At 42.5% G+C, this 27,958-nt stretch overlaps 2 protein-coding genes across 3 annotated transcripts in view; one reads left to right on the forward strand and one right to left on the reverse strand.

Moving 5' to 3' along the window:
- The window catches only part of TMEM175 (transmembrane protein 175), a 17,689-nt gene extending 4,287 nt beyond the window's left edge, over positions 1-13,402 (reverse strand). The window contains exons 1-8 of the mRNA XM_020777984.3: positions 13,253-13,402; positions 11,608-11,646; positions 9,326-9,423; positions 7,268-7,319; positions 5,892-5,927; positions 3,864-3,947; positions 2,769-2,933; positions 88-166 (exon numbers count right to left, since the gene is read on the reverse strand). Of these exons, the coding sequence (XP_020633643.3) occupies positions 88-166; positions 2,769-2,933; positions 3,864-3,947; positions 5,892-5,927; positions 7,268-7,319; positions 9,326-9,423; positions 11,608-11,646; positions 13,253-13,402 (703 nt within the window). The remainder of the gene's footprint in view (positions 1-87; positions 167-2,768; positions 2,934-3,863; positions 3,948-5,891; positions 5,928-7,267; positions 7,320-9,325; positions 9,424-11,607; positions 11,647-13,252) is intronic.
- A 27-nt stretch (positions 13,403-13,429) lies between these two features.
- Positions 13,430-27,958, forward strand: part of LOC110070311 (S-adenosylmethionine synthase) — a 29,346-nt gene continuing 14,817 nt past the window's right edge. The window contains exons 1-3 of one of the 2 annotated variants that reach the window (XM_078384823.1): positions 13,430-13,570; positions 13,742-14,752; positions 22,715-25,758. In XM_078384823.1, coding sequence (XP_078240949.1) covers positions 25,686-25,758 — 73 coding nt within the window. In that variant the 5' untranslated portion in view covers positions 13,430-13,570; positions 13,742-14,752; positions 22,715-25,685. The remainder of the gene's footprint in view (positions 13,571-13,741; positions 14,753-22,714; positions 25,759-27,958) is intronic. The other variant, XM_072991943.2, reaches the window with a different exon arrangement.

A 27,958-nucleotide genomic window follows, 5' to 3' on the forward strand; every position in this document is an offset into this window, starting at 1 on the left:
GCACTGAGCAATTGTCTAGCTTTGAAATCTCCGTGCAATTCTTAGAAAAATCTCAAAATTATTATTATAAATAACTGCAACACTCACCAAGAAACTTGCTTTTAAACCATTTTGTGAGGTGGCTGAGATGTGGGAAAAAAATAACAAGCCCAAGGAAGCCATAAGACTGCAAGAAAATAAAAGTTTATTTATTGCCTGGAAATCTTTCATATTTTTTGCAACAAAATGCTTGTAGTATGGTATTTGCAGTAAGACAAATACAATTTTGCTCTACTAACAACGTGTTAGGAACAGCCACGTCTGAAAGTAAAGCGCCCCAGCTATTTGCCTCCAGCTGAATTGTTCAACAAAGGCATGTGTCAGAGTAAAAGCAACTCTGAGTTGAAGCTTTGCCCGATGAACTCAAAATAAATAATTTATGCAGACATGTCTATGTAGTAAAGGTATCTTGGTAGAATAGTTCCTGTAATATGTAAAAGCAAAAGTTCTAGGAAAAACACTAGGACAGATTCATCCATAAAACAGGGCATTGAAAGAAATGTGCTTCTCTTTTGCAAATACAGTGGTGCCTCACTTGACGACGCTAATCCGTTCCAGCGAAATCGCTGTAGAGTGAAATCATCGTTCAGCGAAATTTAAAAAAAACCCATTGGAATGCATTAAAAACTGTTCAATGTGTTCCAATGGGCAAAACACCTCACTGTCCAGCGAAGCTCCTCCATAGGGCGGCCATTTTCTGCTCCCTGTCTTGTGAAGAATCCATCCCTAACACAGCGGGGAGCCATTTTTGTACAGCTGGCAGCCATTTTGAAACCTGACAATAAGCTGTTTTGTGATCGTCGTTAAGCGAAAAATCAGTTTCCAAAGCAAGTAACCAATCAACGTTAAGCGAAATTCCCCCATCTAAACATTGTTTTGCGATTGCAAAAGCGATTGCAAAAACTTCATCGCTAAGCGAATTCGTCATGGAGCGGGGTAATCGTCCAGCGGGGCACCACTGTATCTCTACTTTTTGAAATACAGGAACACACATTAGGAAAAAAATTTTCGTCTATACAGTACAACCCCCCATATCTGCAGGGGATTGGTTGCAAGCCTACCCACGGTGGATGCTGAAAAACATTTATTATAGCTAACTCTATTTTACAGTGGACATTATCCACAGCATGTCTCTTGCTCCCTCTAGTGGCCAATTCTGGTGTCTTCATTTTTAGAAATATATACAGTATTTCTAGCATTTTTTCGTGGATAAGCGAATCTGCGGATACTGATCATGCAGATACAGGGGTCCTACTGTACCCAAAAACTTAGGGTAATTTTTTTTTAAACCCACTGAATAAACAAACAAAGCAAACAGTCAACTGTAATATTATACAGACTCACTATACAAAACAGAACAAACCCAACCAGTTTTAGCTGCATAGATTTAGAAAAGCCACCAATTTACTCAAGGAAAAAATAGTACTGTACTCATTTACTCCATCTCTTTTAAAAGAAAACAAGCAAACCCCAGAGATGACAAACTAAGAGATATGAGCCATAAATCTGCCCTGCTTGGGTTTGGTGTGCTGCCTAAACCACTCCTCCAGGATCAGATATGTTCCATCAAATGCTAGTACCATGAACAATTTTCCTTCCATGCAAAACTGCCACTCTACATTGCAAACTAGAGTAAAAGGCACAAGCAGAGACACCAAGCTTTCGAAAGATGGGAGGATTGAGATAGAGAGCCTGTAGCATTAATTGAAAACAACAGTGAGAAAAAGATAAGACAAACATTGCCACCACCCACCCAACCCACAAACCCTACAGGCCAGGATCCTGTTGGGCACCTGTTGAACCTAAAGTAACATAGGACCTCCTGTTTGTGCAACCACTCAAGTGGAGATCCATACGGCAAACAGCTGAGTTATGCATTTCACAAGAAGGCGCTCAATACCTCATTGCACAAGTAGGGGGGAAAAACCAAGGCATATACATTAATTCCATTGCACAAGTGGATTTCTAACAAGATTCAGGTCATTCGTTTCTTCGGAGCAAGGAGACAACATGGAAAACTGTGTGGTGGCTACAGCCACTGTACCACAACACCCTCATTCTTCAACGCACTCAGATAACTGAATGGTATGAAGAAGCACAATAAATGTGGTGGGGGATGACCTCTCCATGCCACCAGCATCAAAACAACTCAAAGTGTTTTGAACACGCTCAGTGGATACAGAACACTGACTTACAGAATGGACAACCAGGGTGGAGTTCAGTGGGTGAACGGCATAGACAATGCAAAGAAGCATTTCTTCCTACCATGACAATAACAGTGGTTTAATAGCTGAATTATAAACATTTTGTTTGAAGAGAGCAGTAAAGCAGGCTATCCAACTTAGGAACAACAGTCAAAAGGAAGACGTTAGCAACTTAATTAACTGAGAAAACTATTACGCATTTCAAAAGGGAAAAGCCAGACAAGCATTTGTTGTTGAATTACACACCAGCTTTTTGCTACAGTGTCGAATCAAATGAAAAGAATGAAAACAATTTGTTTTCTGGGCAATCATGAAACGCTCAAGAGTCAGTCATGCTTTGGGAATCCTGGAAATCATCACCAAAAAGCCTGGGAGCATTTTGCTACCTGGCCCCTCAGCATAGTGGCACCGATTGGTAGATGCATCCAAAACTACGGCAGCTGGATTTCCTAAGGCAACCTTCGGCAACTTGCTGTGTTGCAGTCTGTGCATCATCATCATTGTTCCAATTTAGGCAGGACTTACCAAAGGAATGAAGAAAAATGAGAAGATGGCAGCAAAGAAGCAAAGTGTTGGTCCTTTTAGAATAATCTTCAGTATGTGATGTTTATAAAATGCCCGGTTTTCAGACTCCTGTATTTCATGGTTAAGTAAATAGGGATGGTGGAAGCCATACATTACTATGACTGCCTACAGAGTGAAGAAAATGTTCCATTAGTATAGAAGATCAAGAGACTTATTGATGTTATGGTAATTGGGTGTTATAAGAACAAGCCTCAGGTCCACAAACTTCTTCATCCCTTGCACACGGAGACTGTGTAATTCCCAATCCCCAATTATAGCAAACCACAGTTTCCCATTTTCTCCACACTAAAATCCAACCCTGCATGTCGTTACATCCTCATCCGCTCCTCTGGCTGGTGGAAATGAATTTACACCTTCTTTTTAGGTAGAGAGAAGCAATGCACAGCCCTCCAGATGCTACTGGAGTGCAAGTCCCAGGCTCCCTCATCAGCTGGCCTGAGCTGGTGGAAACTGCAGGTCAACATCTCGGAGGCCTTCTTCTTGCCCATCCCTCCTGTAAACAGATGTGTACCCTCATGAGAAAAGCAGTGTCTGTGCCATCTCATCATCATCACCATCTTCTGATTAAAAATGACTGCTTCTTTCCTGCCAACAGCAAAGAGTCCTGTGTAGAGATGGGCACGATTCGCACCAGTCCATTTTTCAGCCAAACAGGTGTTTGGCGCTTCCCAGCCCTACCTCCTCCAGCAGCCGCCCACTCAGAGGCAGTGCCCTGATTTCCTTGCCCCGCCTCCTCCAGGCACTGCCTCTGATTGGGTGTGCACTGGAGGAGGCGGGGCTAAGAAGTAAATAACCATCTCTATTCCTTGAAAACAAACAGGTTTTAGCTAGCACACCTTTCCATGGAACTACAGCCTGCTTGAGTGGTGGTCCAACAGAGCTGGGCCCAATAAAACTGGTCTGTCCTTAAGATGCTACAGGACTCCTTGCTGTTTCTGCCAGAAGAGACTAACAAACCTACCTTCCTGGAAGTTTCTTATTAATATTACACTATACTTATGTAATTTTAAACCCTGAGACCAAATGCAACCATACCTGGATAGCACCAATTACAACTGCACAGCTGCTAAACAGGAAAATGCCAAAGGGTACATCTGGAAAGGAGGCCATTAAGGAGAACTGTAAGACAAAAGCGTTAAGATCTGCCATAGGCGCCACCAAGCACGAAAAGACAAAACTGGTCTGTTGCCCATGTCAGCTTTTAAAGAATACAAAAACTTAATTGCTTGACATCCCATCAGGCAGTATGCATACACAGAAATTAAGCCACTCTTAAAAATAGTATCTGGCACCAAATATAAATACATATAAACAATGAGAAAAGCATAAAATAATTAAATAAGCAATGACAAGTCTAGGTTTTGGCATCTTATTGGAGCCGAAAGGTGCACCAATGAACCCCGTAGTGACCTAATGATTTCTACACATGGATGGGAATGACACGATCTCCCTGTTTTTTTGATGAGACTGTCTTGGCATCATTGCAAGTGGATGACCACGCATTACTTTGCTGGGCCCTGGTCACCTGTGAGGAGGTAGTAATGCTGCTGAAAAAAACTAAAGAGGATCAAGGCTCCAGGCAGGTATGGCACCCCACTTGATTTTCTCATTGATTTTCCCCGCTGGTGGATCCCAATGCTAGCTGCCTTATTTACCCCAATAGATAGATCTGGGAAATTCCCTTCAGAATGGGCTGGAGTCATTGTAGTACGTATCTACAAGAAAGGTGCTCAATCAGATCCCCGGAACTATCCTGGTATAAGCCTCCTGGATGTAGTCAGGAAATTGTACGGAAGACGCTTTTTGGACAAACTAGAAAACTGAGTGTCCTCAGAGAACCTCTTGGCAGAGGAACAAGCAGAATTCCTCTGTAGCAGGTCCACAATTGACTGTTGCTTTTTATTGCAATACCTCCCCCCTCCATTCACTTTTTGTTGCTTTGGTAGACTTTAAAGCAGCCTTTGACTTCATATCTCGACCCTGCCTTTGGAGCAAAATGGAATCCTTGAATATAGATGGTAGGTTACTTAGGAGAATCCAAGAACTGTACAAGAATACCACCCTACAAATAAGAGTCAGCTCTGATGGTGATCTTTAAGGCCCAATCTCTGTCAATAAGGCAGTGCACCAGGGATATTTATTAGCTGCCATTCTATTTAGTTTATATCTACACAACACAGGATCCTCCTGATCCAGCTCCAGGTTTTCCCCACCCCATCTAAAGGACAGGAATATATCAGTATTTTTGTGTGCAGACGATGCTATTCGCCTGTCCTACACCCAGGTGGGGATGCAAACACTATGAAGAGCCTCAGCTGCTTATTGTGCCAAGGAACATCTCCAGGTAAATGAAACCAAAGCCAACATTTTAGGTTTTGGGAAAAGGAGAAAGAAATACAGATGGCAGCTGAACAGGAAACTGCTTTTAAAGAATTTTAATTTGCTTTTTTATGATTTTTTTAAAAACCTTGAGCTGCTCAAAGTTATTGTGGCCATGCGTTCCAATGGCTTCTGTACTCACCGTTAAGCAAAGTTTCCCCATCTGCAGCCATTTTCGCGCCCTCTATAAGCGAGGGCAGGGCGTGAAAACGTTGCGCACGGCCATTTTGGGCGTCCGGCGGCCATTTTGAAACCGCTGAACAGCTGATCCATGGGCGTCGCAATGCGAGTTTTGCCCATTGCGGTGGTTGGGATGCCTTCGCATTAGCGATCCCAAAAAAGGGATCGCTATGCGAATTCATCGTTATACGGTGCGCTCGTTAAGCAAGGCACCACTGTATTCGTAAAAAGATTTGCTTCTGAATATATGGAATATCCACACGGCCTCATGTCTTACCTTTGACGCTCACTGCGATTCTATCTATCCTTTAGTTCTTACTTTGCTATAATAAATTGTGTTCTGTTGTGATGAGTTAAACCATACATTTTTGACTGACTGATGTGAGACTTTAAAAGCAGCACAAGCCCAAGTAACAGAACAGGTTTTTACTGTAAATGTGTTCTTCTGGCAATAAGGAAGGAGGAACATCAAGAACACACAAAAAAGGGAGAATGCTCACTTACCGTATATGGCAAAAAGGTGATGATCATCATGCAGGCCTACGGTAGGAAAGAACAAATTCACGACATGAAAAGAAATGGCTTCCTGGGTACTGCAATCCAATTAAACTAACACTCCTTGCGTCGCCTTCAGAGTAGGGGGTGCAACCGCAATTTGGCTCCTTCTTGCATGGCAGAGCCAAGGCCAACAAGCTCTGGGTGACACTGAGAGAGCCTAGGGAGAAGCTTCTCTCTGTACCAACATTGTTCCAATTGGTGAAAGAGGTAGCCTCTGACACCTCCCTCCCCCCTAAAAAAAAGAACATGTCCAGGAGCTTCTCAATACTAGGTTTGCCAAACTACAACAGTTTCCATTGAACAAAGATAATGTAAGAAGATAAGTTCAGCACATAAGATAAGTTCCTGCCTATGGAGACCTTGGAAGCCCTCAGGTTTTATCAAAACGTAGAAAGTACGGTACTAAGCTGAAGTGGCAATCAATAGCAGCGTGTTGTTTATTTTTGAAGAAGACAATTTCCATCAGCTTCATATTCAACAGTTAGGGAAAGAAGTAGTGAGCAGTTAAGGCTGAGCAGTGGCATGCTGATGGACATGCAGGTGGCAACTAAGCCCAATATGAGGCTGGAAAATACATACGGAAGCAGTGGAGGCAGGTTAGTGGATTCTGGCTTAATGTACTGTCAATTGCTTTCTCGCCTATCTTGCCCTTCCTGCATCCTTAATCAATTTAATTTCCAATTCTTTAGCTCCTTGCTTGACAATCTTTTGCAAGGCACTTTGGTTTAAATGAGAGTTTCCCAACTGGCAAGGTCAATATTAAGTTTTGCAATGAGATGCTAAATCCAAATGTTTACAAGAAGACTTTAGAATTTGCTAGTCTTTAAGTACATCTTAAGAGATCCAGCATGCTTTCCAAGTTTGTTGGAAAAGAACACAACTATCCTTCCAGAAGTCATCCAAATTGACAAGCTATATTCCACAATTACTCATGCATATCATCATGCCAAGCATATCTTAATACTTAAACCTGTTTCTTGGATCACTTATTTCTAGAAGAGGCTTCTCCTAGCTTAAAACAAGCCTACAGAATTCACACATATAAACGTACAAAAAGTAAATCTGCCTCTCCTGGCTGTAAAGATATTATGTGACTTTTTTTGCAATGAGATTTTTTTTGTGGGGAGGTCATGATGAGACTTCTTGTTATGGAAATATCACAACCCAATGCTTTTATGAAATATCAGTAAGATGACATTTCTACATGGGATGGGACTGCATTCAATACTGCTCTTAGTAACAGTCAAGGCTGGAACATTTAGCTATGTTGAATTACATAGGTGCCGTCTTTTTTATTTCTAACAGATAGTTAATTCACTCACCAGATTTAAAAGGGCAAGTACATCATCTATAAGTTCAATCACTTGAAAAAGTCTGAAAGAGAAAAAGAGAGGGAGAGAGAGACAGTAATAACTGCCCAGTAAAAGCAAGGAAGATTTCACTGACAAGGACATCTGTTGACTATGCAAGTCCTGAAATATGGCAATGTCATTTTGGAAAGTTTACACTGTTTCTCAGTTTTGCTCAAACCCTGCTCCCCCCACCAAACAAACAGGCATATGATTTCCTTTTTTACTAATCAAAACAATAAGGGTTAAAGGTAGATAATAGCATATCATTAGAAACGGCAATTTCTTAGATGCTGAAAATATGTTGGTCACAGTATGTACTTTCTCTTGGTTCCCTATTCTCAGGTTCCAGCAAACTTTGTTCTGTAAGAAACAGCTAGACTTTTTCCTGCTGAAACCTAAATTGCAGTGAGAAATAACTGCCCGGCAGTTATGTCTCTATCATATCCAGAAGCCTCAGCCTATTATCTCACTTAGGTTCCTCGTAGCTCATTGTTCTGAAGTCTGGATAAGATAAGAAACAACCATTTCCCCCTACCATTTCTTATCTTATTTGTATCCTAGCACAGGTGAAAGAAATCTTTCCCTCTCTTCCAAGACCTCTTTTCATTCTACAGAAATGTGGTCTGTGTCCATGCATTTGTGATACATGCAGGTTGAGGGAGGGGCGGCAGGCTTGCAGGAAGCATGAAAGCTATCTAGAAAGCTCAGCCAACATTGCTGGGCCCCTCACACTCGCCACCAGTCCACTTTTCTTCCTTTCTTGTGCCAACCTGATTATTCAAGGCTGTCTTTTAGAAACGACTTACAGGAAACACTGGCCATTACGGCGAACAGTAAAACCGCATGATCTTCTCCTAGTCACTAAGCCAGAAGTACCATGCATATACTGTACTGGGAGCCACAAATACCTCTAAACACAAATTTCCCCCACTGAGAAAGTTGCAGTCCTTCTGAGTGACAGATATGCTGTGGTGGTGGGAACATGTGCATAGCTAGAGGGCCTCTGAAGCTTCTTCTGCAGCTGATAAGCCCATTTTGAGTTTAAAACTAGCTTGCCTATTTAGCTGTGCACGCTGCTGCCACAAACCTCCCTCTGTGATACAGCACCCTGAATTAACAACGCAGTTCCCATTACTAGGTCCAATGAGAATCGTACGATGACTCTTATAGAGTAAGGTGACCCGGCAATGGTAAGAAGACCAAGCTTGTAAAATGTTTCTTTTTGGTCAGTAAGAGCTGCTTCTAGGCAAACAGAAGGACAAGAAAGAAATCTGCTTCTTCTAGGCTATAAAAAGCAAACACAGAAATAAGTAGGTGAGTGGACTAGAAAAAACTTGCATGCTAGCAAGCCAACCCATTGGAATTGACCGGCAACCGAATCAGGATATATGGGGGAAAGTTCTTCTTTGGGAAATATGTGCCTAATGTATGAAATCCATTGCCAGAACCCATGCAATAGCCACTAGCCAAGACAGCTTTTAAAAAGGAATGGGGAACACACTGCCTTTCAGATGTTTTTGAATCGCAGCTCATGTGCCTCCTCACACTAGCTGGCAGGAGTGATGGGAGCTGTAGTTCAGCTAGGTGCCCCCACTTCCACTTTAAAAGGTGCTCAGCCATATCTGTGGAGGAATGTTCTGTCGCCAGCGTACAGGGCCACGAAATGGGACCTCTGGGTTGAGAAAGCAGAACAGCACAACTTAACATGTTCCTGGACAGCAAAACAACAACAGAAAGCAACTCCTTCCAGGACTTCCTTGGAGGGCTTTCAGAAGCACCTGGCTGTCCAATGGAGACCAGATGCTGGAGGCAACAGACATTTGATCCATGTATCTTTTTTCCCCAGATTGTTTGTTTGACTTATTTTCAAGGCTGCCCAAATTAGTTTGTAGAGGCAGTTAATACAATTGGGATGGCCGGGTTCAGTGGTACCTGCAAGTGTGTCACAATGCTGCAAACATACTTTTCCTTTTTGTTAAGCTACATTTCAAAGCACATATACTTTTAAACACACGATTGACTGCATACCTGACGTGAGCTGCCCATGCAACCGTCACTATTAAAAATGTCATCAGGTAAACGGCAATTTTGGTGGCGAGCAGCTGCTGAATGCTTTCATCAAATTTCTGAAACAAAACACATCGCTTGTCAAATAAACATAAAAGAAGTTACAGGGACATGACACTGCGTGCTCATTTCTCATCCAAGCGAGTACAAGGAAAAGGTATACTGCAAAATAATTTCCCTAAGGTGTTAGCTTTGTGCTGCAAATCAAAACAAACACTTTCTCCCCTCAACCCTCTCAAGATGTAAGAAGTCACTCATGAGACACTGAAACCCTCTGAATTCAGGCACATCTTCCTTCAGAATCCCTATTCTTATCATAGCCAGCGGGGGGGGGGGGGGGAGAGAAATTTAATGACCTTGGTTATGTCTCTCACTCTTTGCTCAACCCTGCCTTGCACCTTAACATCATGGAGTTGGAGATACAGAGTCAGTATCATTTGCCCAAACCACCAAATCCTTCCAGGCTGTCCTCTTCCATTGTTGCCACTCTGAGGGAGGCCCGGAAGTGCTCTGTGAGGAGCTGGGCCTTCTTCATGGTGGCATCGGCTCTATGGAACCAGCTGCCGCTGGAGCTACACTTGACCCCCTCCCTGCTAATGGTCAGAAGGCAGCTTAAAACACTCAGGGAGGCCTTCCATAATGACTCTGCCTGATGTTGCCCTTCTCTTTCCATTCTCATGAAGAAAAGTGCTTCATTATCATGTTTGTTGGGATGGTTTTATGTTTTTATAGTTTCACACACTTTTCTTCTTCATCTGTTATTCTGCTTGTTGTGAACCACTCAGAATAGTCAATCGCACTAATGGGGTGGTATATAAAGCTAATGAAATATAAATGAATGAATGAATGAACCATTTGTGTTTCACCACACCAACCATTATTTCCCCCCTCCATAAATTAGTTATGGGTGGCTCCTATTCATTCAGCTCCAAAGCAAAGCTCCTTTACCCAACAGATTTAACTTGAAACTGTATTGCATGTTGAAACAAAATACAGTGTCTTTCTGCCCTAGAATGTAGAGCTTCTGGGAAGCTGTTTTCCATTTCAGTTTCCAAAACACATTATTCATTTTAACCTTTCAGAACCATAGCCTGCATGAAAAGCATCTTCCCAGCTCCATCAGGAAACCCCTCCAGGGTTTTTATGTAAGTTTCAAAGTGGTTTGGCAATACAGTGGTGCCTCGCTTAACGATTACCTCGTTAAACGACGAATCCGCTTGACAATGAGGTTTTTGCGATCACTTTTGCAATCGCAAAATGATGTTTTAAGGGGGAAAATTCACTTAACGGTGATTGGTTCCCTGCTTCGGGAACCGATTTTTCGCTTAAAGATGTTTTTAAAACAGCTGATTGGCAGCTCTCAAAATAGCTGCCCGCTGTGCAAAATGGCTCCCTGCTGGTTTTAGGATGGATTTTTCCCTTTACAGGCATCCGAAAATAGCCGCCCTATGGAGAATCTTCGCTGCACTATGAGGTATTTAGCCCACTGGAACGCATTGAACCAGTTTTCAATGCATTTCAATGGGCTTTTTTATTTCGCTTGATGAGGATTTTGTTCTACAGCGATTTCGCTGGAAAAGATTATCCTCATCAAGCGAGGCACCACTGTATGTGGGCAATGATTACATGATGTTCTCTGTTCCACTTGGATGATCTGCATCGCTGAAATCGCACTACAGAAAGCTCCAAAACAGGTGAGGCATAAGATATGAAAGGCTGAGAACCGCTAGCCGAAATCCAGTAAAAAGGCCCAACTAAGGTAGGCCCATTGAATCGGTGGAGCCCATGGAGGAGCTGACTCACCAAATCTCCACTGATTCAACGGTTCTACTGTAACTGTGACTTACCACTGGATTTCTGTCATTATTTTAGATCAGTGGTTCACAAGTGTGGATCCTCAAATGTTGTTATACTGTAACACCCATCGTGCCAGCTAATGTGGCCAGTGATCAAGGTGGTGGCAACTGAAATCCAGCTGCATCTGCAGTCCCCAGGATCAGGAAACACTCTTGTAGACTGAGGTGGAGAATCTTTGGGTCTACAAATGTTCTTGTCCTATCACCACCATCTGGCCCATTCTCCGTGGCACAGGTTGGCCATCTTGGGCTTTAAAACTACATGGAACTTTAATTTTTTTTTAAAATCACTCTCCAACACTACATGGTGCTTTGTACCAGACCAAGCATATTGTACATTCAAAGTGCAATTTAATATGTTGAACTGAATATTGAAATACACGGTACCTGATCTGGATGTATCTTTGTGTGGGCCACAGGCAAGATCTGCAACAGGAGAAATACAGGTAAATAATATTCAAGTTTTGCCATGCATATGCGTCAGATAGCGGGCAGGGGAAGACAACCTTATTTGCATCTATGTTAAGGTCATGGAAAGGGTAGAAAGACAATCTGATGCTTTGAATTGGGATACAGAAGATATTTGCTTAAAATCAATGGCTTTACTGCATCAGCATAAAACCAAAACCTGGTTATTCCCATTTAACAGATCAGGCAGAAGCAAAAGGACTCTGGCCAGTTCCAGGAAGACAAAGCCTGCTGCTCCCTTGACCTCCTCCTGGGGTCACACTATCTCACTTAGATACCATCTGAAGACCTTTAAAGGAAGATTCTTCTAACTTCTTGTAACTACTGGGGAAACTGACCCTCCCGTTTGGCTCTTAGTACAAGACAAAAAATGTTCAGCCTCACTATCTTATGCTACAAGTTCTTACTAACTTTTGGATTCCTTCCACTGAAACGGTGGTGCGCGACTGCAGCCCTCCCACTGCTGTCAGGCTGCCACTCCCAACCATCTGCCCTAGACGGCACAGCTGGTGGGGAGGGATTATGGGAGCTGCAGCCCAAGACTAGCTGGAGGGCCACCCCACTGCCTGCTCTTGCACTGAGGGGTCTCCACATCCAACCCTCATGGGAACCCTTCTTGCCCCATTTCACGCTCCAAAATGCCAGCTACAATTAGACAACACACATAGCATAAGGACGCATGCCTCCGTACACTTGATAAAAATACACTGATTAAAGTATGCTATCAGGTCAACTTTTTCAATCTTTCTTGTATTCCTACTACAACTACCATAGTGAATACAGGATTTGAAAGAATGGTGTGTCTGGAGGGAAAACATGAAGAGGAAGAAAAGGTGAGGGTATAGGGACTAGGACTTGAGGAGGCTGTCCCTCTTCTGGCCATATACTCTGTGTATGATCTTAAGCTAATCCACATTTCTCAGACTATTGTCCCTCACAGGGGTGTTGTGAGGATAAAATAGGAGGGAAAGAAGAATCACATCTACACTCCTTTGAGCAACGTGGAGAAAGGCCCAGATAGAGCGGTGAGGATCTGATAAGTAGAAAGGATGCCCAAAGCAACTACTGCTTGATGTGGGAGGGAAAAAAAGGATCTTGTGTGACTGGCAAAAGCTGGGGCGCTGGCACCCTACCTGCCTTTCTGCCCCTTAGTGTTTCCTCTGCCCCCCCCCCGGCCTTTTTGGCCCTTCTCCGGTGCAGGAAGGCAGGGCAAACGCAGTTCCTTTAAAAAGACCAAAAAAAAAAAAAAACCCGCTTAGCACCAAGGCTCCTTCCTAGTCACGAGGCCTGCGCACTTTAAGCGCTGCATCTACACAACCTATTATGCTTTTTAAAAAGGAGCTTGGTAGCCGCACGGGATTTCACGCGTGCCGTGTGGGTTTGAACACTCTCACGTGCCCGTAGGGCTGGGGCGGGAGGAGGAAACTTCCCCTGCACGAAGGCAGCGGGGCGACAGGTCCGCCCCCCTTTCTAGTGTGGATCCTCCGGTTGAATGTCTGCCTGGCCCCAAGGCACAGAGGGAGGGGCCGCGCGCCCGCCTCCCCGCCTCAGCCCTCTGGCTCACCATGACCGTGGCGATGATGGAAAGCAGGGCGTCGCTGTAGGCCAGCAAGCGCTGCGAGGCCTGCGTGCCGCCCCCCAGCTCCCCCAAGGCCCGCGCCCGGCCGGGCGTCGTCGTCGTCGTCGGGGCGCCGGAGCTCCCGCACTCCGCCATCCTGCGGCCAATCCCGGGCCGGACAGGAACCGAAGCCCGCTACGCCTCGCCCGCGCCAGCTTCCCCCTTTGGCCCAGGCCCGCCCGCTGCGGAGGCGGCGCCGGAGAACCACGCTTCGCCTCCTTGGCAGAGGCCGGCCTGGTTCACACGTGCATGTGTGGTCATCACGTGAGTTCTGGCAAACTGGACGAGCACGCCTCTTCACGAGTGGGAGTTGAATAGCGAGCAGAGCCCTTTTTCGGCAAATTACGAGAGAAGCGGCTGCTTGGCTCCCCCCCCCCCCAAAATTACTTTTCAGGTTACAGTACTTTTTCAATTACTCAAACGTTTATTTTTCAGTTTTCGAGCAGCCGTCCAGAACCTTTCAGAAAGTGTCCTCAGGAATATGAAAGCAAACAGCAGCGACGAGAAGAATAATTTCACGGAGCGAAGGCCAGCAAGAGAGAGACTGTCTGTTAAAATAAAATAACCAATTCAACAAAGCTAATGGAAATTTTCCTCGTCGCTTGCATTTCCTCTCCCCCCCACACACTTTTGCTTGTCGTTACGTGCCGTCACGTCCCCTCCAATTTATGGCCACCCTATCAATGAGAGATCTTCAAAATGTTATTGCCTCAGCCGCAGTGCTCAGCTCTTACAAACTCAAGCCCTTGGTTTCCTTTAGGGACTCGATCCATCTCATATTTTGTCTTCCTCTTTTCCTGCTGCCTTCAACCTTTCCCAGCGTTACTGTTTTTCCCCCATAGCTTTTTGCCATCTCACGAAGTTCCCAAAGCCTCAGGTTCATAATGTACTCCTTTTACTACAGTAATATGATAAGGTACCAGCGTTTTTTTGCAATTGTGCCAGGGGGCATGCTGTGTGTGTCCTTTGTCTTTGTATTGGTTGGTATTTTGTGCCAAATGGAATAAAGGCTGTCTTTGTTTTAACTTGACTTGCTTTTTATCACCTCCGCCTTGCCTTCGTGGAGAGAATGACCTTGAAAGTAAGATTAAAAGCTTAAGTGAATTAAAAGGCAGTACCTAAAAGTAACAGGTGGTATTGGAAAAATACCTCTGAACAGGAAAGCCCCAAAGGCACATGCCAAAACTCAGAAGGCATTGTTCTGGCTCCCCGTCATTGTACATTCCTGGAGTGGATAATGAATGAAAGAACTCTTCCATTCTTAGATGTCTTGTGGAGCAAATCAGGGGAATGTCCTCCCAATATTTCAGGATAAGTTCCCCCACCACCTTTGGACCATGGACTGCTAACAGCCACACAATCATTTTGAGACATTTCTCCTAGAAGGATGAACAGGATAATTAATAACTGAGGATGGTACACTTTTGATGTCATTCTACAGGTTCAGTATGTAAATATTTTCTATTTACTTTCCGGGGGGGGGAGGTTCTAGGCTATTTCTCCTGAGTACTCTTTGTAACGGCCTCCTTCTACCTCACCAAGGAAGGTCGCTACGTCACTCCACTGTTACTCTTCTAGTAGTCTGCCACCAACCATCCCCTGCAATAAGTATCCTCAGGCCGGAATGGATTTCAAACAAAATAACTAAAGTTTGTTGATTGGTACATTAAGATTGGTATAACAAATAAATCAGGTAATCACATAAAGAAAGGCTGTAGCTCACACAGACTCATATCTCCACACAATCTGATCACTATCTCATCTCAACACTCACAGATCCTGATCTGCCCCTCACACACATTCACACCCCTATATATCCCAGCTCCTCCCCCTGATGTCCCGCCTTCCGACCACCATTGGATGTTAACACTCCAGCCTAAACCTTGAAGGACAGGTGACATCATAGCTGTTTGTAACATACCTCCCCCCTTTATAAGTTGTTTTGTGGGGGAAAGCTAGATTGCTTTTCTCCCAAAACAACTAGGAGTAGAGTCAACACATTTCCATAAAATTACATTACCCAAATACTTACCACATTAATCATCTTTTCACTCTAGAACATCACAACACATTACAGCATTTCTTCCATTTCAAATACTTATCAACAATATTCAACATACACTTAAATTGTTCTGTTCATCAAAAAAAATACTTACACACAATAACTCATTTCCATATACATATACAGAACAACATTTCAACAAACCCATATTCATAAACAGTTAAACCACTTTAGCCAATTTACAAAGTCCATCTGGTCGTCTTCACTCTTCTGGTCTTCGGGATAAGGCGTCAGCCACACAGTTCATTGTCCCTTTGACTACCTTAACCTCGAAGTCGAAATCCTGTAACAGCAAGGCCCACCTCATCAGTTTACTATTGTGGGTTTTCATAGTCTTTAACCACCTCAGTGGGGAGTGGTCGGTACAAAGGATAAAATGTCTCCCCCAGATGTATGGCGATAACTTCTGAACCGCATAAACAATGGCAAGACACTCTTTCTCCACGGTAGCTAAGTGTCTCTCTCCTTTCTGAAGCTTTTTACTAAGGTAGGACACTGGATGCTGGTCTCCGTTGTCATCAGCTTGACACAAGACAGCTCCTACCCCGGCGTTGGATGCATCTGTGTACACGATAAACTCTCGGTCGAAGTCTGGGGCACGCAACACTGGATAGTGGATTAGCGCCTCCTTCAACTTCTGGAACGCCTCCTCGCAGTCACTGGTCCATGGGATGTGGTCATCAGTCTTCTTCCTCGTCAGCTCGGTCAGCGGCGCTGCCATCTCGCTGAACCTAGGAATAAATTTCCTATAGTAGCCTATCAGACCAAGAAATGATCTTACTCTTTTCTTGGTATTGGGTCTAGGCCAATCACGTACTGCCTCTACCTTTGCTTCCAGAGGCTTGATTACTCCTCCCCCTACAACATGACCCAAATACTTTATTTCTGGGCTACCCAGCTGGCATTTGCTTGCTTTCACGGTTAGCCCTACCGCACTTAACCTCTGCAGTACTACTTCTAGGTGTCTTAGGTGATCTTCCCAGGTGTTACTGAAGATACCTATGTCATCTATGTAGGCTACTGTAAAATCACTGAGCCCTTGTAAAGTCTGGTCCATCAGCCTTTGGAACGTGGCTGGCGAATTCCTTAGGCCGAAACTGAGGACTGGAAACTCAAATAAACCGAAAGGGCTACAAAAAGCGGTCTTCTCTTGATCTCTAGGATCAATCCTCACCTGCCAAAAACCCTTAACTAGGTCTAATGAAGAGATGTATCGACAACCCCCTATAGTTTCAATCAGGTTGTCCAGTCTGGGCATAGGGTAAGCATCAGGTTTGGTCACAAGGTTTAGTTTCCTATAGTCAACACAGAACCTAACACTTCCATCCGGCTTATCAACCAGAATTATCGGAGCGGACCAAGGGCTAGAAGATGGTACAATGATATTCTCCTTGAGCATTTCATCCAACTCCTTGCGCACCTTGTCCTTATATGGTCCTGTTACTCTGTATGGGGTTACTTCCTGCGGGGGTGCATCTCCAGTATGGATCCTATGCATCACTCCCTTAGCTAACCCAGGCTTGTTTGAAAAGACCTTATAATATTTGGTAACTAGCGATTTCAGTTTTCTATGCTGATCTAGGGTGAGTGCAGGGCTGATTCTCACCTCCTCTGGGTTGTACCTAACTTCACCCCTACCTTCCCAATAAGGCAAGTCCTGTTCCTCCCTATCAGCAGCTTTCATTGCGAATAAAACTCTCTGTTCCTCCCTATAGTAAGGTTTCAGAGCATTAACATGAACTACCCTCCTGCCTTGGTGTTCTTCTTCCTCAATAATGTAGTTTAGGTCATTCATTTTTGAAATAATCCTATATGGTCCTGCCCAATTTAATTGTAGCTTGTTCCCTTTGAAAGGTTTTAACCAAAGTACCTCATCTCCAGGGCTAAACTGTCTTTCCCTCGCCTTTTTATCGTACCAGGTTTTCTGTCTAGTTTTCTGTGCATGTAGATTTTCTGAAGCTAACTCTAAATTCCTTTTCAGGTCATTCATTAGCGTGTCTATGTAGGTAACTACATCTTGTGGATCATCTTCTGTGATCTGTTCCCAATTCTGTTTAATTAACTCAAGTGGTCCCTTCACTTTCCTCCCAAATAAAAGTTCAAATGGGCTAAAACCTGTACTGGCTTGTGGCACTGATCTATAAGCGAACAATAGTGATTGCAATTTCTGATCCCAGTTGTTTGGATTTTCTGCCAAGTAAGCTCTGATCATTCTCATTAGGGTCCCATTAAACTTTTCAGTTAACCCATTGCTCTGAGGATGATAGGCGGTAGTTTCTAAATGTTTAATCCCACAGATTTGCCATAATCGTTTCATGAGCTTAGAAGTAAAAGATGCTCCTAAATCTGTTATTATTTCTGAAGCAAAGCCCATCCGAGACATATAACTTACTAAGGCATCAGCTACTGTGTTGGTCTCTATGTTACTTAAGGGAATAGCCTCAGGATATCTAGTGGCATGGTCCACAATAGTGAGAATAAATCTGTTTCCCCTCTTTGTGACCTTAGGCAATGGCCCTACAATGTCCACACCTATGCATTTAAATGGAGTAGAGATCACGGGTAATGGGCATAACTTGGCTTTGGTTCTGTCACGGTTGTTACCCTGTCTCTGGCAAACATCGCATCTTTGGCAGAAGTTTTTAATTTGCTTCCCTATCTCAGGCCAATAAACGTTTTGTGTGATCCTTTGCTTGGTCTTGTTTACTCCTAAGTGTGCAGCAAATATGTTAGAGTGCCCCCTTTCTAAGATCATCTGGCGATATTTTACAGGCACCACTATCTGACTTTGAATCCCATCTCCCCCTTTTGAGATATTTGTCAGTGTCTTTCTGTATAATATTCCCTGCTTGATGTGGAACCTCTCTGGAGTTTCAGGGGTTAACTGCACTCCTGTCACTTTCTCGAAACAACTTTTTAAAGTAAGATCTTCTTTTTGTTCTTGTGAAAATATACTGCTTTTAGGTAACTCAAGTGTAACTGCTTCTGCTTCTTGTCTACCCTCATTTTCTCTCACCCCCTGAACATCAGTAACTTCCTTTAGCTGTCTCTGTTTGGTCTTGTGAACATGTAAGAACTAACACCCTCTTAACATGTTCAGCCAAGTCTGTTCCCACAAGAACAGCGGCTGGCAGTTGCGAAGAAATCCCCACTCTCCAATTTCCCTGCCATCCTTTATAACGCACAAAAACTTCAGCTACTGGCAAAACGATTAACTCTTCCCCTATTCCTTTGATTGTCAGACTCTCCTGAGGTAATATATACTCCTGGGGTATGATATCAGGATGACACAAGGTCACCTGTGAGCAAGTGTCCCTTAGGGCTAAATAGTTGTGATCAAAAATCCCAATATTATCTCCAGCTGCCTCAAAAAGTTGAGAATTTGTTCTAACCAGAAGACAGTGTTTTATTTCAGCCAGAGGGATACTTTCATCACAGCACTCAGCTGTTGTATCAAGTTGTGCTGGTGTTGCTATGGCAACGGTCCCTTCCAGCGGGGGAGTTCTCTGTTCCTTCTGAACACAATAAACAGCTTTTGGCTTGTTTACACTCATATTCTGAGGTAAATTTTCCTTCCTGTGTTTTAGTTTTTCACAATTTGAGACCAAATGTCCTTTTTCTTGGCAGTAATAACATTTTTTGCTGTTCCAAGAGTATTTCTCATCAAATTTTCCCTTTCCCTCCAAATTTTGAGTTCTCTGTTGTTTCTGCTCTGAGGGCTTCCCTCCAAAATGGCTACCTCCACCCTGCTGGCTCCTAACGTGTCCCTGAGAGAATCTATTATAATTTTCCCCTGTCTTCCTCACATTTTTCCCCTCAGAATATATTGGTTTTCTGATCTGTGTTATAAAATCTGCAATCTCTGTGGCTTCTTTCAAGTTTTTAGGCTGCCTTTCCTTGACTTGAAATTTTAATTCCCCCTGTAGAAGAGAATAAAACTGCTCTAGCCCTATAATATCTTTCAATTCTTGAAATGTCTGCACTCCCTCCTGTGCCAACCATTTATCCAAATATCTAGCTAAATTTGCTCCTAACGGTGTGAATGTTTCATCTGGTTTTTTGGTGAGTGATCTGAATCTTTGCCTAAGCTGTTCAGCATTGATGCCACGACGGGCAAATACAAGCTTTTTATACTCAGAATAATCCTTTATTAACTCAATAGGCATTTCAGCGTACACCTCAGCCAGGCTTCCACTAATTAATGATCTCAAAATTGTCATTTTTTCTGACTCCTTTATAGAAAAATCTGTACACGTTCTCTCATAAAGGGAAAAGAAAATTTCAGGACAATCTCCCTTCTTATAGACTGGAAATTTCTTTAGGTCAGCTTTTGACAATTGACCCTCAACAGTACTTGAATTCATATTGTTATTATTATTTTGATTCATCAACTCAAGTCTGCGTAGCTCAAATGCCATTTTCTCTCTCTGTAATCTCTCTTCCATTTCCATTTTCTCTCTTTCTATTTGTGCCTCAATTTCCCTCACTCTCAATTCATGAGCCTGCGCTAACTCAATTCTTCTGAGGTCTCCTAATTCTTCACTTGAAGCCCCTTTCTCCTGAACTGAGAGAATTCTTCCATCCTCCTCACTAAACTGTTCCTCAGAGACAACTGCCTCCTCAAACTGGCTTTGTTCAGTCATTTTTCTCCTTGTCAAGGGCATAATCTTTCACCCAAAAGGTTGTTTTCTACTTTCAAGCCTCAGTTTAAAAGAACACTATTTTTTTTTCTCTACTCTGAGTCTGTGAGATATACAGTGGGGTCTCTACTTAAGAACGTCTCTACTTAAGAACAATCCAACTTAAGAACAGCTCCATTTGCTAAATTTTGTTTCTACTTGAGAACAGAAATCCAAGATAAGAACAGGAAAAAAACCCTTTCCTGCTCTTTTTTTAAGGTCATCTTAGGTTAAAAAAAAATCTCCCCCTAGTGGTAGAGTACGTATTAACCAGCTTTGCATTAGTTCCTATGGGAACTAATGCTTCAATGTACGAACGCACCTCTACATAACAAAAAAAAAAAAAACAACCAGAACGGATTAATTGGTTTTCAGTCCATTCCTATGGGAAATTTTGCTTCAACTTAAGAACGTTTCAACTTAAGAACACCATTCCAAAACGGATTAAGTTCTTAAGTAGAGGTTCCACTGTACTGTCACAGTCCTTTCCAGCACTGACAGATAGAAACAGTAACTGGGCTCCTGCCCCTTTCGCTAGGCCTCTTACTAAACAGAGTGTATTCTCTTTACTCTGTCTCTGGTACCAATCTTAATTCACACAGCTCTGCCTCTCCTCAGGCTCTGCTGTCTAAATGGAGAGTTCCCTCAGCGTTGCTGTCTTTTGGCTTCCGCTCTGTCCCCTCAGAGTTCCACTAAACTCAGGACAGGCCAGCCCCACCACAGCCTCTGCCTTTTGGGTCACTCTTACCACAAAGATGGTCACCTCAGAGCTTCCCTATCTTAGTCCCAAGTCTGAGTTTCAGCGCCCCTCTACTAGACTTTCTCCCCTTGAGACAAGTCCTAGAAGGTCACCCACGCGTCCACTCGGACATCCCTGACTAAAATACCCTTGCTCTGGGCGCGATTCAGCCAAGGCTTCACTGGATCTCTTCGTATCCCACAAGATGGCACCAAAATTTTGTAACGGCCTCCTTCTACCTCACCAAGGAAGGTCGCTACGTCACTCCACTGTTACTCTTCTAGTAGTCTGCCACCAACCATCCCCTGCAATAAGTATCCTCAGGCCGGAATGGATTTCAAACAAAATAACTAAAGTTTATTGATTGGTACATTAAGATTGGTATAACAAATAAATCAGGTAATCACATAAAGAAAGGCTCTAGCTCACACAGACTCATATCTCCACACAATCTGATCACTATCTCATCTCAACACTCACAGATCCTGATCTGCCCCTCACACACATTCACACCCCTATATATCCCAGCTCCTCCCCCTGATGTCCCGCCTTCCGACCACCATTGGATGTTAACACTCCAGCCTAAACCTTGAAGGACAGGTGACATCATAGCTGTTTGTAACACTCTGAATTTAAATTATAACTAACAATACATTACCTAGTAGGCATCCTATTATAGGTTATGGAGAATTGAATGGTCTTTTGCAATGACAATTGCAATGTCTTTCGATTGAATCATCTAGAAGTTATGTGTTTGGAAGTATGTAAAAAGTTTTAAATACTTAAGAGAGCAAATATCTTTTAAAAGCTTGGGTAAAATCAAAGAATTTTTCCTAACTCTAGAAGGCAGCAAAATCAATACTAGGAATGCTTCCTTACATTCCATAGCTGGGTTGCCATTAGTAAGAAAAAAGAAGAAAAGTATCAGTGGTCCGAATCTTGTTGGCAATTTGCACAAATTAGATTATTTAATGACAAATTTTTGCTAACTAACAGGGTGCCAGTTGCATCACTAGCTGTCTGCCGTTGTGCAAATGAGGTGCCAGCTTCCCAATACAGTATGACCAGCACCTTGTTAATTAGCAGTAATTCACCACAGTGAGTTACACAATTTAGTTTGTGCATATGTAAATCACCACTAGGCTTCTGTCACAGAATGATTAAAAGCAATAAAATCAAATACAGCCACAATCACCTATTAAAATAAATTAAGTACATACACAAACATCATACATTATAATAAAATAAACCATGTTATAAATCAGTTTAAAGAGATGTGGCTTTAATTCCTTCCTAAAAGCAGAGAGAGTAGAACAGATCCCAGAGTATATGCCACACAATTCCTAGCAAATCAACTGAATGAAGGTGCAACCATTCACAAAGTAAATCAATCGACAGCAATGTTCACACGCCCAAAAACAATAAGGTTTGCAGCGATACAGGGATCGGGTCATTTTAAAAAGACAATGCTGGTGGAGTTGGAAAAAAACAATTGACTGTTTTTAACAAATAACTCAATGTTACCCATGCATTGTGTGAATGGAAATTTATGAAACAATGTAAACAACAGCAGAATCAATATAACTGAAGTTCTTTTGGCTCATGTGACTACACCCTAAGTCACACTAGAGTAGGCCAATGAATCAATGGCAACTCATTGTTTCATTGCTTCAATAGGCTAGCTCTAGTTCTAACTTATCTGTAGTAAGCCAATGAATCAATGGAATTTATAGAGGATTGGAATCTCCAAAACTCCACTGATTCAATGGGCCTGCTGTATTTTTTTTACGGCATAACATGAATGAATGGTTAATTATTTCATGTTAAAATGTCAGTGCTCTAATACTAATGTTTCTGAGTTCTTTGTTTTACACCCTTGATGTGTACGCGTGCCAGAATATAGTATAATTATGTTTTCTTTCTTCCAGTGGTATCCAGATGTGAGACTCCATTGCCCCAACATTCCCATCATGCTTGTGGGAAACAAACGTGATCTCAGAGATGACAAAGACACTGCTGAAAAATTCAAGGAGAAGAAGCTGAAACCCATTGCCTATCCATAAAGGCCAAAGAGATCAGTAAGACCTTGACCTCTTTTGTGAACTTCTACAGATTTTGAAAAAGATAAAGCAGAATGCCTGTTATTAGCCTAAGTCAATTCAACAGCTGTGACCTTATTTGGACAATGATGACCGGCCAATATTATCCATGCTTTGAAACCTTTTGATCAGATCATTGCAATGCATGTCTTTGTGGGACTGTGTGTTTTGAAACTAGATGGGAAACGCCAGCTACTCCACACAGGGCAAGAAGACGGCTAACTGAGGCTGACACAACGTGACCCTGCTTGGTGACCTGCACTGATTTCCTTTCTCTGTCTAGGCCTGATTCAAAGTGCTGATAATTAACGTTTAGTTCCCTAGCTTGTGATACTCTTTTTAAGTGGCAAGATTCAGCAACGCATACTCCCAGTGTGGCAGCCTTCTGAGCATCCCATTGCACACGTAGGCCTTTCTGATTCTTTGTTTTCTTTGCTATAGGTAGGTCATAATTGTTGTTTTAAAAATTTCTGTAGTTGCTTTTCTGCATAGTAAAGCTGATTTCAGTGACCATGAGAAGATCTTTGATCTTGGCCCATGGACTCACTCTAGTGCAACTTACTATGCCAAGCAACAGGATTTTAGCCATTGTGGTGGAAGTAGTCTGTGTCTTGTTGGAATGCTTGGACGGATTCTGTATAATCCACTGTAGCTGATGGAGGGCCTGTCCTGCATGGGTGGATTTGGAGTGGTCTGGTTCACACTTAAAAGGTTCTCATCTTCAGTGTGATCTGTTTTATCTCTCACTTCAATGATCCTTCTGATCACACTGGAGATGTTTATTCTCCTGAGAGAAGGGTCCAGACAAGTCTTTGGGCCACTGGCTTACTCGTGTGTAAGTGTCCCCAGATTGCTCGTCAGTAAGGAGGTAGTAGCAGGACAAGCTTCCCTTCCCAATTCTTGATTTTGTGCAGCTTGAGTTAACATGCTCGACACTGGTCTTAAATTGGCAAGATTTTGATGATTTGGTTTATTTTCACTTGAGTTTTTTGAAACATGTTATTTTTTTAATAAACATAATTTATTTAATTTTATTTTTATCCCACCCAACTAGTGGCAAGGTCACTACTCTGGGTGACATACAAGTGACGTAATATAAGCATGGAAAACCAGTAAACAGTTGACAGAAGACGACATACAGAAAACATCATCTCTAAAATTAGGATCATTAATGCTAAAAAAGCAACTCTAAAGAAAAAAAATATTAAATACTGAATACGGTCATCATGGGTGGCAGATAACAGCAAATTCGCAAGCACATGAGAAAAAAACCCTCGTTACTTGAGACGAAATTGGTCTTTTTAAAAATCACAGTAAGGCCATGAAAGGCTTGTGAAAACAGCCAAGTTTTAATCTATTTCATTGTGATAAATGTTTTCATTTTATTTTCAGTATTTCTCAACCCAAGTTAAGCCTGAGTTACTTTAAAACATATTTAAAGAAAGAAATAACATTTGGATGGAAATTTTAGGGCAGGCGGCCCCATCGTTCATCTTTCCCTGGGCCTAATGCCAGCTTCCCAGCCAGCTTCAGAGCTCTCAAGTTTAACTTAGGGTGAGCAACACTGAATAAATGAACATTTATCAGGATGACATTGTTGTGTCTGTTAAAAATAACATGGTTCACAAACACCAGCACTTACTGATTCTTTCAGCTGAATTCAACCTCAATATACTGAAAGTCTAGAGAAAATTCTTGTTCTATCAGATAATGTTCTTATGTATGTGGAGTAAAAAATGAATGAAGTAAATCTACAAGTACCTTATTCCTCTGTATATTCTTGTTTTTTTTCCTTACCCTATGTGTAAGGCTAGTCAATATAAATATATAGTCCAGCTCCAAAAGTTAGCTTCAAAACAAGAACATCTGATCATGTGAAATGGGAAAAACCCACTGATGTACTTACATAGCAAGAAGACTGGAAGACAGACTCCTGTTGAGCATGTACCTTTCCTTAGTTAAGATGCATATTTATTTATTTATTTGTTTGTTTCTTTGTTTGTCTTATTTATAGGTTGTCTTTCTCCTGATAAGGGAACTTGCCACACTCGTGCCAATGGCTTCATTATTATTAAAATTATTAAAAATAATTCGTGACTCTTAATTTATTTAATCTATATCTGATATTCACTATAGGAAGACTGCCTCCCTTGAAATCATTCAGTTGCTTTTACAGTCCAGATTGGTGTTCTTGTCCCGGAAGATCTGACATTGTGTAAAAGAAATTGGACCCTATCAGTGGACCCTCCTTCTAGCCTGTTGAGAAGCTTGGTGCTCTTGAGATGTATTTGGCAACAATTCCCATAATACCCACCATGCCAACTGGGGATGGTGGACATTACAGTCCAGCACATTAGGGGAAGACATCAGAGAGGGAGAAATGACAGTCGCTTTGTGCTGTGTTTGTTGACATAGCCAGCTATATGGTAGAAGCACAGAGGATCACCTTTATGGTGCAGTCTGTGTCAAAGCTGTTTAATAGGGCGCCAAATGGGTTAGCTAAAGGGGTGTCGTAAAGGATTGCAGGGGCTGCTGATAATGCAGAATGCCCTTGGCTTGGAGCCAGATGGTCAGAGATCACAAGGTATATCACAGAGTTATCTAAATCCTGTTAGAAGCCATATTAATTCCCTAGGACTTTGAGCAGTAAGAGTTTACAGATAGTTAACACAGTAGTTTACATACGTAAGTGACTTCCCTTCCCTTTTGCATGTGCGTGCCAAGTGAAAACCATTTTCTCAGATCTCTGCCACAACTTAATTCTTTTTTCTGAACATACTGTCGCTTCGTGTTGGGCAACATGTCGCACAGCCTTACAATGAAGAAGAAAAAATTTCTCTTCACATCCGAGTCTGTTGCTGAAGGGCATTCGGGTGAGTAAATGCAGATGTTCCCTTCAGAGCTCAGAAGGGTGCGAAACAGATTTTAATCGCCTCTCTCAGGCCTTGAGTTTCCCGAGGAAAGGAACCGAGTGGACCTCTGATGGTGAAGAGGTTAGCTTGTGCTCCATTCCCTCAGAATGGTTCAGAGGGTGTCACATGGTGGGTCAGCGCTTGGCCCATTTTCTCCATGACAGGTACAGCTTTGCCCTTGAACTCTTTCGCAAAACGTTCGTTCGGATGAAGTACAGGAGAGACTGGAGGGTGCCTTTGGAAATGGAAATGTAATATCTCCGATATTTCGTGCTGAAAACCAGCTCATGTCCAAACCTCTCAGATTTCCAGCACGTTGATTTCTTGACCTAACTTCCTCCTAGTATACTTATTTATTTATTTATTTATTTATTTTATTTATACCTCGCCTATCTTCTGAAGATGCTTCATGTCTACATTTTTTTGGGGGGGGGGCAGCAGGATGACAGTGCCTGCCAATCTGTCTCTTCCATCCTCTTGGTGTCTGTGGACAGAGAGGGTTTGTACAGGTTGTTCCCGTCCTACTAAAAAAATAATAATACCCAGAGCAGCTGATAGGGAGCTACAACTCAGAGAGCCTGTAGTTTGACTCTTACCTTTGCTATTAGCTCTCTAGGTGGACTTAAGTGCAGGGCTAGCCCTACTCTTAGGCAGAGATGGCTTCCAGAGGCAATAAATTGTGTTCCCCTGTTCTTCCTGTGCCCCCTTTCCAGGGTTTTCCAGCTAGAGAGAAGTGCCCTTCTTCTGGGGGGGGGGGATATGTTGGGACTGTGCAGCTTGCCCACAGCTATATAGGCTGGCTCTACTTGCATGAGGCACAGTGCGGACTCCAACTCCCAACCTCTGGCTTCTCAGCTAGATACCGAAACAATTGCACTATCCCCCTGTAAATAACATAAACAATTAAATAAATCATAGATAGAATAGTCATTTTCTTCTCTTTGAGGCCAAAGTTATGTTTTCCATGCAGGCTGTCCCACCTAAACTAGTCCACTAGGATCAGATGTGAGGGGAAAGCCCTTTCTCATTGACAGCACTGAAGTAAGTTGCATTACTAGCCCCCTTGAGTCTGGTACATAGAATGGATGTCATTTTATCCTTTGCTTCAGGTAGCAAAATTTCTTTGGCCAGCTTGCTTTCACGATGTATTTTTTTTCTTCAGTCTGCAAAATAAGAATAATGCTTTACTTACAGAACTATAATGGAAATTAATTTATAATGTTATGTCAATTGCTCTGAACATTCAGTAAAGCTACAAAAATGCTAAACTTTATTATTAAACATCTGCATAGGTTTGCTGTCTTTCACACAGCCTCTAATTTTACCTGAGGTACTTACTGGCGTTGCTAGGGCAAGTCAGAACATGTCTGTGCTGGTCAGGATGTGTAACTGTATTTTGTGTTTTTGGACCAGTCCTGTTAGAAAACAGAATATAAAAGCAAAACTTCACCTATACTTTGGCACCCTTGGGACCACCATTTATAATATTAATAAAAATATATTGTGCTATGGATTTACTTCCAGGCTGGGCAAAGCCATTGTGCTGTCTGGGGCAGATTCATTGGTGGTGTGCACTCCCCTCTCTATTCAGTTTTAAGTGCATAACACTTGAAGGCAGTCAAGTTATATTTTTTTTCAAAAGGAGGCAGAAAATCCTTCAGGCAACCCTCCCCTTCTGAAGTGGTAAAAATACCGTAATAACAAATAACGGAGAAATTGCAGAATCTGCAGTTTGAAGTAGCAGTTTTGCTAATGGAAGGTCTGCTTCTGCTTTGAATTAACAAGTTACATTGTGGGCCTCCCCTAAAAGATGAGCCCATTAAATCAATCGCTGGAATGATGTGTCACCACTTCTCTAAATCCCATTGACTCCGTGCATCTCCCCACAAATTGGGACTACTAGCTGGAAACGGGTCAGGGTGAACTGAACTGCTACTTCATCATCATGATGGCATAACAAATGTACATTTCAAAAGTAAAACAACAAGTGGCAATAACGTTGTTGCCATCATTTTTAAATCACTGTCACAACATAAGTAACTTTTTGTAGCTACTTTTAAATGTACTTTAAAGGGGACACTTTTAAGTGGTATTTTGACTGGAATTTCTTGAGATTTATGACAGACAGTTTGTTATAGTACATGTTTCTATTCCAAAAGGT

Source organism: Pogona vitticeps, chromosome 2, assembly GCF_051106095.1.
Source record: "Pogona vitticeps strain Pit_001003342236 chromosome 2, PviZW2.1, whole genome shotgun sequence".
In the NCBI taxonomy this organism is placed as follows: Eukaryota; Metazoa; Chordata; class Lepidosauria; order Squamata; family Agamidae; genus Pogona; species Pogona vitticeps.